The sequence below is a fragment of the Sinocyclocheilus anshuiensis genome, unplaced genomic scaffold (assembly GCF_001515605.1).
Source record: "Sinocyclocheilus anshuiensis isolate Anshui unplaced genomic scaffold, SAMN03320099.WGS_v1.1 scaffold330, whole genome shotgun sequence".
Classification (NCBI taxonomy): Eukaryota; Metazoa; Chordata; class Actinopteri; order Cypriniformes; family Cyprinidae; genus Sinocyclocheilus; species Sinocyclocheilus anshuiensis.
In genome coordinates, this window is record NW_015547689.1 from 2,328,658 (window position 1) to 2,342,310 (window position 13,653).

General features: G+C 38.7%; 2 protein-coding genes across 2 annotated transcripts in view; one reads left to right on the forward strand and one right to left on the reverse strand.

Moving 5' to 3' along the window:
- Positions 1 to 4,469: 4,469 nt before the first annotated feature.
- On the reverse strand, positions 4,470 to 10,057 carry LOC107703556 (reticulon-2-like). The gene is made up of 7 exons (XM_016506235.1): positions 9,998 to 10,057; positions 7,652 to 7,859; positions 7,017 to 7,155; positions 6,507 to 6,576; positions 6,267 to 6,313; positions 5,689 to 5,747; positions 4,470 to 4,632 (listed from the first exon to the last, which is right to left on the reverse strand). Exons 1-7 carry the CDS (start codon positions 10,008 to 10,010, stop codon positions 4,542 to 4,544), a joined length of 627 nt encoding a protein of 208 aa, XP_016361721.1. The 5' UTR covers positions 10,011 to 10,057; the 3' UTR covers positions 4,470 to 4,541.
- Positions 10,058 to 11,523: 1,466 nt separating this feature from the next.
- The window catches only part of LOC107703459 (protein phosphatase 1A-like), a 7,350-nt gene continuing 5,220 nt past the window's right edge, over positions 11,524 to 13,653 (forward strand). The window contains exons 1-2 of the mRNA XM_016506077.1: positions 11,524 to 12,247; positions 12,714 to 13,285. Of these exons, the coding sequence (XP_016361563.1) occupies positions 11,836 to 12,247; positions 12,714 to 13,285 (984 nt within the window). The 5' untranslated portion in view covers positions 11,524 to 11,835. The remainder of the gene's footprint in view (positions 12,248 to 12,713; positions 13,286 to 13,653) is intronic.

The window sequence follows — 13,653 nt, forward strand, 5'->3', positions numbered from 1 at the left end:
GTGACATTATCAACAAAACATTTTACTTATTTATTCAAACAGACAGAAATATTGTAATGAAATAAATAGATATTCATGTGGTGCAAATACAGCCAGGATCACTAGAATGACAGCATCAAACTAGAAAAAAAAAAGTATTATACAAAGAGAAAAACACAATGTAATATCTGAGGAAAAACCTGAAGCAAAACCACTGCAGCATGCAATGACTTTGCTGTATACGAATCAATACAAAATTATGTTCTTTACAGTATATCATTTTGCTATGTCTTTCTTTCCCAGACACCCTTGTGATTTCTCTGCTGTTAAACCAAGCTATGTCAGGCACTCCCCTTATTGGATTTAAACTGTAAGACTGTTTCTCCTAACTTCTCTTCCTTTCTAATCATTATTTATGAGTTTTTTCTCAGTTCCGTTCTGGCCGTTGGAAGAGAGAGGCTTTCTTTTTTCTTTTTCTTTTTTTTTTACAGGAGCCCAAAAATAGCGTACATTTTTCTTTGTTAGTGGATGTCGAGGCGATTCAGGCTCAGACACCAAGATTGTGGAGGATACATCTTGTGTTATAAAGGAGAATATGTGTATGCAAGTGTTTTGTTAACACCGGACGATGGATCAAGGTGCCCTACGGAGGGGGATGGTCACGTAAGCGATTGATTCTGCTCAATGTCTCAATACGTCATCCCCCTCTCTCTCTCTTGCTCTCTCTCTCTCAATTGTCCTGCTATTTCTCCATTTGTCCATCCATTCCCTGAAGATTGCCACTGCACAGGCCTCTAGTTGTTTTTCTCTGACAATTTTCACAGCTTCCTCAGCAGTCTGGATTGCATATCTGTGATAGTGCTTCCTGTAACCTTCAGTACAATTATGTCAAACCACCTAATGAACATCTTGAAGTAAAGATAGTTCCAATAAAATGACAACAAAATGTTTCTGACACTCTGAATGAAAAAAAAAGGCATGGAGCAGAAATGCAATATGAAGAACAGCTGCTCCATACAGCCGCAGTTTGATTGAGACATTAGTGAACCTACTGTATCCCTGCTGATAGCTACATAATCTCAACACTATTCAGCCTGTAGCGTTCTGGATGGATGTATCCACAGGGACAGCTGGGATAGTCCGAGATATTCCCGGTTTACATTGCTTCCCCTTCTCCCGTCCCGACCCCTTCCTATTGTCTGGATACCCAACCATAGCCATCTATAGACTCACTCACAGATGTTTCCTTGAATAATTTCCCTTTCTCAGGAACAAAGAGATTCTCTCTCAGTCTGTCCCAGTGATTATCTGGGGCCATTGTGGCATTTCGGCTCAGTGAATGAGATCATTCAAGCGACTTTCACAAATCCAAAAAGACTGCGAGAAAGAGTTTGACTCTTTAACTGAAACTGCTCGCTATAAAATTACAAGTCAAGAAGGTCAGTAGTTTGCAAAGTATGAAAACCTCTATTTGTGTTTCATGTCTGTGTCTGAGATGGGTGCTGTAAATGATAAGAGCTCTCAGCAAAGAGTGCACATCAATACAGAGAGAAAAAACACTGGAGTGTATGATCAATGTACAGGCATTTGTAGCAGAGTGAGGATCCATTTAGACAATCAATAATATTAAACAAGCAATGAATGATTGTTCTTCTAATTAAGTGAATTAGTAAAGTTATGTCATTCATTTCATTTCTGCCATTGTGGTAAAAATTTGTCCAATTCTGCCTTTCCTTACCTATAAAAAGAGATTTCTGTGACTCGCCTTGCAATGATCTCTCCATGACGCAGTTCTTGCTGTGAAAGCACTTTCTCTAAAACTCAATTACCGCATCTTTGCCAGACAGCCACATGTACTAGTGAGAATGACCAACACTCAACTGTAGTGCACTACTTCTACTTCTTCCCATAATGCCGCTGGACAAATCATGCTGTGAGATCACGTTCTATCAATTGAGAATACACAGCTCAGTGTTCTTTAATTGACTCGAGGTGCATGTATCTGTCTGATTCAGCTGGACTCTTGTGTTGTTTGTGTCTGATGGCTGCTGATGAATTGCATGGCCAATCGATTCTTCACTTCATGTCACATTTTGAGTTATTTTTTGTTTATTTATTTATTTCGTTTCATTGCAGATGTTTCTGGGCAAATGTGAGAAGAAGAGCTCATTCATGCTGACGTACTCGAGAGAGTATTTCACTCTGCCGCTTTTATACAACCACAATCCCAAAATGTGTTGGCAGAGTCATCTGTGAGGATGTCACCAGGGACAAAATTATAGCTTGTTATCCTTTTTATTTTTTTGCTTTATGATCAGGGGCTTTGTGAAAAAATTCGTCATGTTTGTGAAGAATGGAAATTTAAATTTTTGGGGGCATTTTTAAAACTTAACTCACATTATGCACTAGATTGTGTGTGAATCTTGCTTGTCAAAAAATTATGATAAATTACAAACTTTAGTTTTGTGTTTTCCCTATTGTTTCATTTATTATATGTGAGCCTGGACCACAAAACCAGTCTTAAGTCTCTTGGGTATATTTTTAGCAATAGCCAAAAAAACATTGTATGGGTCAAAATTATCGATTTTTCTTTTATGCCAAAAATCATTAGGATATTAAGTAAAGATCATGTTCCATGAAGATATTTTGTACATTTCTTACCGTAATTATATATCAAAACTTAATTTTTGATTAGTTAAATGCATTGCTAAGAACTTAATTTGGACAACTTTAAAGGCAATTTTCTCAGTATTTATATTTTTTTTATATATATATATATATATATAGCCTATAATAATCTAAAATATTTTTTTTGTTTTTTTCAAACAAAAAAATGTTGCTAGAAATGAAATGCATCTCTATTGTGACAGTACAAATCTGAACTTCAACGAGAGTCAAAAAAAAAAAAAAATCCTTATAGTCATGCTGGAATGGAGTCAGCAGATAGACAATTCAGCAATGATCCAACCAGACAGGGTATTTAATCAATTTAAATAGCTTAATAAAGTGAACAACTTCTAAAATATAATTTTTCTTCATATCCTCATTTAGAGATTTCCCACTACTGCCATCTAACAAACAATGACACACACACAGGGCAGTTTAAAGCCAAAGTCAATCTGAAATAGGTTATTTAAAACAGCAATGAATACAAAATGTTCCTCCGAGTGCCACTGTTCTTGTCAGTGGAGTATTTTTTTCCTTACATCCCTGAGTGTTCCTGCAGTGTGCATGAAACTGTCTTCCCATAGTGTGCGAGATGTTCTTTTCATGCTTTCTAAACAGTCCCCTCCATAAATTTTGAAGCAATGTCATTTTACGTGTAGCGTCTGGACCAATCAGACACACCATTTTTCATTTGATCTAACAAATCAATTATTCATTAGATTAACAAACGTTCACAGACCCCTCACCCAATAGACATACTGGGTGCCAAGTTGTCTGTGAACAGGGCCCAGGACCCTGGTTACCATGGCAACCCTGACACCAGATACATTTACGACCTAATGGAATGATTAATTATTCATATTTCCCCATGAGCTGATTCACAACATACGGATGGTACAGATACTCTCTTAAAAGCCTGTGAAGACAATTACCAGATTTTGTTTATCACCAATCTGGCATGGAAGTAATTGAACATCAAAAGACATCCAATATTTATTTCTGTTCAGCATTAGATTGTCATCTGCAAACAGTATGTAACTGAATGTTTTGAAATTGCCGTTCCTGGGACTCTTCTCAAAGGAGTTTGCATCCTTAGCAGCTGCTTATTTCCCACAAAAGATGCATTTCTGTGCAAGGCCGAAAATATATACGATGTGATGCTTTGTATGTTGTCAAATACAAAATAAGGCAAATAACATTGAAAACACGTGTTTACTGGGGGATGTTGCACAAAATATGTGCAAAGTCGGGAAAGCAAAACAGCACTTGTTTTAAAGTAACTTATACATTTACTTTAAAACTTTAATGTACTTTAAAACATGAAACTTTTGTTTCATGTTACAGAGCAATTATAGTTTTGAATTGCTCTGTAACATGAAACATTCCGTATTAAATATTAAAACCCAAATTACGAGCATGATCCTATTGGTAATTGTAATTTTAGAAAATTTTAAACAAATTTACATGACAGAATTTCTGCAACATTCTGTCCTTACCCAGAACTGCTGTGATTGTATGGTGTCATTGTACCCTCTAGTGGACAAAAACATACTCGCAGCTGCCACTAGGTTCGATTTTTCTATGAAAATCAGTAGAAAAAAAGCCTTGTTGGGCAAAATGAACTAATAAATATTACACAGCTGTATATAGTTTGAAAGTTTGAGTTAAATGAATACATCATTAAGCATACACCTGGACTAATCTTGACTGAAGTCTGTTGTTTAATTCCTTCAGAAGACCTATTGAAGATTCTCCTAGCACCATAAGAAACGTAGTGTAAAACATAACACTCGTTCATAACCCCCAAACCCCCGACCCTGTTCAGTGTACTCCACGTTTCTGCTCCTCACCCCTCTCTCTCTCTCTCTCTCTCTCTCTCTCTCTCTCCCTCCTCTTCATTTAGTCTTCTGTTTATGTTTTGGTGTGGGGGCAGGGGAAGGTGCTGGGGCTGCTGGAGGTTTGGCCAGTGAAATCACAAGATCAACTCTAGAAAAGAGAAATGTGAAAGAAGTGGCAAAGAGAACATATATGATAAATTCAAGAAAGTAAACTATTTTAGTTAATTAAAGTCATAAAGAATGTGGTTTGATTATCATTCGTGTCTTTGCTGGGAGAATATAAACGTTTGGATTAATATAGACTTAAAGGAATAGTGCACAAAAAAAAAGAAAAATTACTGAAAATTTACTGATTCTCTGGCAATCCAAGATGTAGATGAGTCTGTTTCTTCATCGGAACAGATTTGGAGAAATTTACCATTACACCACTTGCTCACCAGTAGATCCTCTGCAGTGAATGGGTGCCGCCAGAATGAGAGTCCAAGTAAACTATTTGACTCCAGTCCATTTCCAATTAGCATCTTGTGAAGTGAAAAGCTGTGTGTTTGTAATAAACAAATCCACCATTATGATGTTTTTAGCTTCAAATTGTTGCTTAAAAATTAGTCCTCTTTATAATATTGCTTCCTCCAGTTAAAGTAATGTCTTCTTAATCAAGAGAGAAATAAGCACAGATCAAACACTGTTTACTAGTGAAAACAGTCCAAAAAAGTTCTAGAAAAATATGTCAGTGGATTTTGATGGTGGACTTTTTCACTGGAGCAAGTGCTATTGTGGATTATGGATTATTTTGATCCAAAGAAACAATTTAAAGTTAAAACACGTTGGATTTGTTTATTACAAACATGCAGCTTTTCACTTCGCAAGACATCCATTGCTGGACTGGAGTCATGTGGATTACTTGTTGATTATTGTGATGTTTTATCAGCTGTTTGAAATCTCATTCTGACGGCACCCATTCACTGCAGATGATCCATTGATGAGCAAGTCATGTAATGCTAAATTTCTCCAAATCTTTTCTGGGGATGAGGAAACAGAGTAATCTACACCTTGCATGGACTGAGAGTGAGTAAATGTGAGTAAATCTTAAGCAATTTTTCATTTTTTGGTGAACTATTCCATTAAGATGTAGGCTTGCTTAATTTTTCCTGGCTCACTTTGAATTGTTTTCATTACGGCTCATATCAGAATGATGAACACTTACATTTCTGTGACTTTTTCCACAAGTTTTTTGATGGCTTTGACAATCTTGTCGATCCTTGCCTGTCAAAAATTAAAACAAAAAATAAGTGTTAAGTCTGAAGTAGCCTATGGTGTGAATCTATGTGCATAAATTAATGAGATCTGATAATAAGTGCAGTTCTGGTCGAGGGGAAGGGGCAATTCCTGATGTTAACTAACACACATCTATAGTTTCTAAACACATTTTGACCAATGCATATAGCCAAGAATTTTTGGCTATATGCATTTTTTTTTTTTTTTTTTTTTTTTTAAGGGGTCATATGATGTTGCTAAAAAGAACATTATTTTGTATTATTTGGTGTAATGAAATGTGTTTATGCGGTTTAAGGTTCAGAAAAAAAACATTATTTTCCACATACTGTACATTATTGTTTCTCCTCTATGCCCCGCCTTTCTGAAACGCGTCGATTTTTACAAAGCTCATCGGTCTGAAAAGCGAGGTGTGCTCTGATTGGCCAGCTATAGGAAAAATTTTAATCGCATCATATGACCCCTTTAATATAGACCTGTGTGTAATGTCCAAATGAGGCACACACTTACCTGTTGAAGTCTGTATAAGAGTGGCAGAGAGAAAGCACATATCACACCTGTTCAAAGGTGAAAGAATTACTGTACATTAATATAATGTATCATCACGACAAAGCAGTAATACTTGATAAGGTATAATCCAATTCACTCAGACTAAATGTTTTCAACTGAACTGTTACTGACATTAGGTCAAAAATAGTGTCAGCTGTGATTTGTCATTAATCTTTACAAATTTCAACAGGATATCCTTACCTGTCATAACCAGCGTGAGACCATTGGCTTGGACCCCCACATAAGTCAACAAATACAGGAACACAACAAGCTACACAAACAAATAAAATACAACCATTCAGATAAAAGCATTATATTTTCATTTTACTTTAGATTTCAATCATATTTACATTTAGATGCTTTTATCCAAAGAGATTAACAGTGCATTGAAGGTAGCCTATATATTTTCATCGGTATTTGTGTTCACTGGGAATTTAGTCTATTGCTAGCACCCTGCTGTACCAGGAACATTATGTTCTTATACTAATAAAGGTACATTTTTCTTTTCCAAATTTCTTTACTTTCACTATTGCATATTCTCACAGAACCTTTGCCTTTGGGAATGAAAGCACATGGTAATAGTTCATATCAGGACTAATTATGTAAGTGAGTAGTATCCCCTGATGTAGTGAAAGTAGGCCATAAATTGCAGTAAAAGCATAAAAATTGCTCGGTGTAGCTGAGGTGAGATATTTAAGACGCATGTGAGACCTTCACTGAGTCCATGATGCTATCTATGAAGAACAGCCTCTTCAACTCGGTGACAGTCGTAGCAATCAGCAGAACCATTTGTTCCGCCATGCGAACTGTGTCCTCATCTGTCAGCGTACAGTCCTCATCCAAATATGACCTTTTTAATAAAGAATAGTTGACCAGCTGAGAAAGATTACATGTATTAATCCAGACTTATTTGAGTTGCTTTACCCTCCATCGAGCTCCTGCCAAATCATTCAACATTTGTTTTAAATCTGCATATCTGTTATGCATCTCAAGAATTCATTTTTTAATATTTAATTTTTAATATTTTAACCCATGATCAACTTGACATAGACTACATCAGAGTGAACTCATCCATTCAAACCAGCTTGAAAAAAGGGCAGACTGGGGGTCTGTAACTTTATAAGCAATATCACACAAACAAGAGGGTTGTTGTTTTCATAACACACCACAATTGCACTTGTTTCATTGTTGAATGAATTAGTGAACTAATCGACTCGCATGCAAACACTGACGAGACTTCTGCTACTACTCCATCTACTCCAAGAGGTACAGTAAACAGCATGTCAGTTACACCTTTAGGGTTACGGCTGTGTAGAAACATGTTATTTGTTTTACAGCATACTCACTGAAAGGGATGAGATCCATCACTGAGGCGGACAAGCTTCATGGCTTTGTAGAGTAAGCGTACAGGGAGGGTGAAGGCCATAATGCCCAAACCGAGGTTGGACAGGATCGTGATGGCACTGAGCTGGAACAAACAAGCCAAACCCACAACCAAACCTGTAAACACCAGCCCGGTGGTCCCCACATCCCGCCAGTATAACAGATCCAACACTATGGAGGGTAAGAAAAATTAATGTGTGAGATGTCAGGGAAATAAACAGAGGCATAGTCAGGCAGAATAATGGAGAGAAAAAGAGACTGAGGGAGAAATGCAATGACCATGCAGTACTGCTTTGAAGTCGGTCTTAAAGGGGGACGCGGGGGGGGGGATGTGTGGTGGAGTATTTGGGTGGTCAGATATGCATGTTTGCACAGGGTGTCTGGTCATTTTTTTTGTGGTAAAATCAAATTACAAATGCAGATTTTCTTCCATTCTTTGAGTTAGTCCACAAACTTTAGTTGAATGAATTCACCTTAGAATTAATAGTTTATGATATTTTAAATAAAATATCCATTTTGAGTCTTAACTCTTTTGAATGTAAACAAAATTATTTATATTATTTTGGAAAATTTCAATAAAATTAAAATTCAGAAAAAGGATTAGCAAATTAGCCTATCCCTCACTCTGGGCTGTTCAATTCATAAGACTTTTGATTTGATAAAAGGTGGCAATTTACATTTACGCAGTGTTTACTGTGTCATCTTATTGTCCAAGCACTATGTTATGAAAATGACACGTTAATTATTGGGGAAAAAAATGGTTAAATATTGGAAAAAAAAAAAACATTGATTTTCCTGTATCCCTTAATTTCGTGTTGTTTCAGTTTAATTATCTCTCTATTTCAAGAAGTTTCTCTTTTACCACAAAAGTGATGCCATATGTGAATATATATAAACATCTGCAACCTCTTTTTTTAGTTAGCTAGCAGGACGTTTTAGCAATGAGTGGTCATCTATATTACTGAGAAATTTTATATAATGAGATTGCAACATGATCATTACCCAGCATTGTTAAACTGTCTATGTTAATATGCTTTTAAAGACTGAATGTAATTCAGTCACCCAGTTTCTAACTTTCTTTGTATAGAACTCATCTAACAGTAATCATGGGAGGGGTAGAGTTCATAGTGAGTATCCAAAAACAAAATATTAAAAATATACTTTGTCTGTCTAAACATTGTCAGTCGTTATTTTTGTCTTGAATTTCAGGCAATGTGAAGCAGGGTGAAAACACTCGCACAGCACAATCAAAGGATAAGCAAGGCTCAGAGGAATATGAAAACAACTGCAAAAGGACAGAAAAGAAAAGGTGGAATTCTAAAATTCTCAAATCCACGGGAGTGGCCTTAAAGTTGTCAAGGACTTGACTGTAAGTTGAAATTTAAAAAGTAAAAGTAATATAGTAAGCTGACTCTGCCAGAAACCCTTATTGAAACCACATAACTGTCCAACAAAGCTTGGTCACGTTATACACCACAGGCCAAACATGTCAAGTCTGTAAACACATTCATTTTTGCACATGAACGTACTAATCTGAATCAAAAGTGAATCCAAAGAATTTGCACATTATTTTGTACAACTGCAATAATTTAGTGCAAAAGTTACATCTCTGAGACAAACATATGACATAAATAGACAAGAAGCCTTCGTGTCAGAGAGTGCATGGACACAAACACTGTAGAACAGCTAATGGAAGTGTGCATTCACACGCCCCTTCCCCTGTGAAGCCAATAGACCCCAACAGCTGTTGATTCTGATTATCCTCCAAACGCAGGTGCAAATCTGTGCTGTGGCGCACACTGGCGCAAAGCTGAATGAGCCTTTATCAGATCAATCCAAACCCTCTGAAATCTTCTCTGCATGAAATCTTCCGCATGGCCTTCACTCCTGCTAATGCAATTTATTGCAGCCTAACATGGCGGGGTCAGATTGAATCTCTCCGGGGAGATGTCTGCCAACACTGCCAAAATAAGACTGAGAGAAGATCTCACTTCCTTCATTGAGACATCAATGCCTCCTTTTTTGCCTTCAAATACTAGAGTCATGCATCGGTCGGCTCCGGAAGGCAGTCCATCCATTAGATTCCCATCAGCCTGCCAAGCTTCCATTGGGAAGTCCTGTGTGATGTGCTGACCGTGTCAGCAGTATTACTATACCTCTAGAGTACACCACTCAACTTCAATCTGATCTCCTAACCTCCCCACACCCCCCTCAGTTACTGCCAACCTGCATTTCGCGTACCTGCACATTACATGTGTAAACAATATAGCTCAGGAGAGCTCGATCCCAGCGCAGCAGAAGACTCTCACCTTTGCTGGCCATTTCTGCTGCTTCCACACCAAACCCCCTCTCCTCCCAGCACTCCACGAACCTTCTGGGCTTTTTTTGGCCATCCTAGCGTTGTCAGCAGAAGGGGTTGGCCTGACCTAATAATATCTCAACCAGTTGGACACCCCATCTTTATAAACACACACACAGCTATCCTTCCTCGTGGGTCGTTCAGAGCCTAAGGAACCTGAGACGTCAGCATATGTCTGTGTGTAGTCAAGTCTTCATATCGAGGGAGATGGCTAACCTTAGATACAAGCAAATTACTCAGATGTTCCTCAAAGAGTGCTGTGCTTTATCTTCTCAAATTCTGTGAAAAGTGCTGGCCTTTAGCACCCAGCTGAAGGTGTGTGCGTGTGTGTGTGTCTGTGTGTGTGTACTGGTATTCAATATGTTATGGGGACCAAATGTACACAAGCATAGTAATACGAGTAAATTTTGACCTTGTGGGGACATTTTTTTAGGTCCCCATGAAGAAACAAGCTTATATATCATAAAGAATTAAGTGTTTTGAAAATCAAAAAATGCAGAAAGGTTTAGGTGTAGGGTTATGGTGTATATATATGGTAGAAAATACAGTTTGTACAGTATAAAAACCATTACGCCTATGGAATGTCCCCATAATGATAGGAATACAAGGAATGCATAATTTATGAAGATATTTGACAAATAAATTAACTGAATTGTTTAATTTATAACAACAATAATAGTAAGTAGAATAATAATGTATGGTAATTTATGATAATTATTTTATGATTTATGATGATATTAATAATACAGATAATATAAACATGATCATATAAAATGATATAAGTATTGATGAAAAGACTAGAAACAAATTAAAATGCTTTTAAAAATCTAAACTTAATTTTAATCTAAATTAATTATTTTAATATTGTAATCAAATTATTTCTTCGCTTTATGTTTTTTTTTCCAGGTTGCTTGGCCCAGCAGTCAGTACTACAAGCATCTGATGCAATGCCATCAAAGGCATTTATTCATGAGACATTTTTGTGTGCGTCATTCCATGGACCCACAAAAAAAAAAAAAAGAGTTAAAAATTCATATTTGAATATGCCATTCATAAATTCTGCTTAAGGCAAACCATGTTCTTTAATATGAATCACTGAATCTGCCTCACATAACATTATGAAGAGTGTACTATGTGCCTTCTCTCTCTCTCTGCCATTCTCTCTTACTGGGCTACTGTGAAAATCTGTTATGCACATCAATCTGTGTATGTTAGGTAATGCAAAATTATCAAATGTTCAGCAGAGATGATTAACAGAGGGAGTTCAAGAGGAGAAACTGAGGGAGGGAGGGAGGGAGGGAGGGAGAGAGAGAGGCACTGAACATGTGAAAGAGAGAGAGCCACTCTGCAAAAGGATTGCATGTCTGTGTGTACAAAAAGAGGGAGGACACTGCGAGATGATTGGTGCATAGAAATAGCTCAGCCAATCAGAGAGATGACAGGAAAATAACAGGCTCAGACAGAGAGAAAGCTTAGAGAGAGGGAATATCACTGACATATAGAGGAGGAAGGCAACAAAAGTGGATCAAATTGGAAAGAGCCACTATGACTGCAGATAGATTAGATCTCAGTGATATGTCTAGCAATGGTAGAGTAACAGAAGGGAAAATCAGCCGTTCTACATTGGATCATTCGAGGATGCTTCAAGGTGCAGAATCAGCCTCTTGGGAGATAATGCTGTGAAGGCCCTGAGCAGCAAGGCGGCACACAGCCGAACCAAAGCCAGCAAGCTACAGCACAGGGTGGAGGCCTTGAACAGATTCAAACGAGTGCAGAAAAAAAGACACCATGAGGACATCAAGGAAAGGAAGCGTGGAAATGCCTGCTTTTGTAAGGCAACTGGTGAAGGAGACAGAGAAAAGGGTCACCTCCTTTTTTAAAGGGGGGCGAGGGGGAGGTGCAGGGGAGCTGTCTGAAGGCGAAGAGGGAGGAGAAGAAGAAGGGGTCATCCCTAGCCCCTACTTGGACCGACCGGTTCTGGACAAGCACATGCAAGAGGGCTGTGCCTCCTGGGGACTTACCTACGCCCTGGCCAGCATGCAGGGTTGGAGGGCCCACATGGAAGATTTCCACAACTGCTTCCCTCAGCTAGGAGGGGAACTGGCCCACTGGGGGTTCTTCGCTGTGTATGATGGGCACGCAGGGAGTGTGGTGGCCCAACACTGCTCCCAAAACCTGCTGGACCACATTCTGGGCACAGGTGAGCAACAAGCTGTCCTACAAACAGTAGGACTTCTTGTATCTTTTTGGCTTATACTATATTTCTACGTCGATAGTCATTTGAGAGCATGGCAAACCTCATGACTGAGTGGCTTTTGATGAGAAACAGAAATTACATAATGTGGGAAATCTTATTGATCTCTTTAGAATAGATCCAAGAGGATCTCATCGGACTGGATTAATTTGCAGACCTACTGTACATCCAAAGCCTCAGCAACATTATGACTTAATTAAGCCTTGATCTGACGAGTTAATTGTGGTGTACAACATAAAGCAATTAGATGTTGCATAATGGTTGGTCCTTGCAATCTTCTCTAATGAAGCCTTTAGATTTGTCTTTGCGAACATGCAAACGTGATCTGTTTGAAGTCACCAAAAGACCTTGCACAGTTAACGGTGGACTAGATTGTGTTGGTTATTTAGTGATATAAGCTGTTCCTTCTCAGGCAAAATCCGAGCAGGTGAGGATGTACAAAGGGTCACTGAGGGCATCAAGGAGGGCTTCTTTCTCATGGACAAACACCTTCATGCCATGGCCTGCCGTGAGGGTTGGGAACGTGGAGGGACAACTGTCATTGCCACCGCTATCACTCCACACCACATCTACTTTGTGAACTGCGGGGACTCTCGGGCGGTCTTGTGCCGTGCGGGGCGGGTGGCCTTCTCGACGGAAGACCACAAGCCCTTCAGCCCCGGCGAGAGAGAGAGGATAGAGAACGCTGGAGGATCGGTGACTGTGCAGCGCGTGAACGGCTCGCTGGCAGTCTCCCGGGCATTGGGGGACTTCAGTTACAAGACAGCTGAGTGGCGGCCAGTCACAGAACAGATGGTATCGCCAGAGCCGGAAGTGTCTGCTGTGGAGCGCTCGCCAGCAGATGAGTTTCTGGTTCTGGCCTGCGATGGTGTGTGGGACACTATCACTAATGAAGAGCTCTGCGCCTTCATACACAGCCGACTTCGTGTCTGCACAGACCTGAGAGAGGTCTGCTCCCAGGTCATTGACCTTTGCCTCTATAAGGTTAGTACGAACAGAAGATTTCTAGGCTGTTTTCACTCTGTTTTCGATTGCTTGGTCCAAATCCATGTTCGATTTCTCCTCAAACCCCTGCAAGTCTCTTTTCCCATTGCAGTTTTGGGACATTTCTGAATATCTTTGAGTTCCAGCATGAGTGAGAGCCCCGTTTACTACTGTCGCTAGATAGCAACTTACAGAAAATCTAATGCCAGCTTCACTGCTTTATTCATGTTATGTCATTTCACTTTAAACTTTAAGCTGCAGAAATGTAGGTGAAAATATAAATTTGTTTAAATTTATTTGTTTTTTTATTTCAAATATATTTTTGATACGGTTTAGTTGCTTATATGGCATCATATTTTTGGTCTTTA

Bases quoted from the DNA above. Each gene is read 5' to 3' on its own strand.
- LOC107703556 (XM_016506235.1), bottom strand. The intron at 7,156-7,651 runs GTGAGTATGCTG...TTTATTAAAAAG, and splicing joins GATGGATCTCATCCCTTTCA to GTCATATTTGGATGAGGACT. The intron at 6,577-7,016 runs GTCTCACATGCG...TTGTTTGTGTAG, and splicing joins GCATCATGGACTCAGTGAAG to CTTGTTGTGTTCCTGTATTT.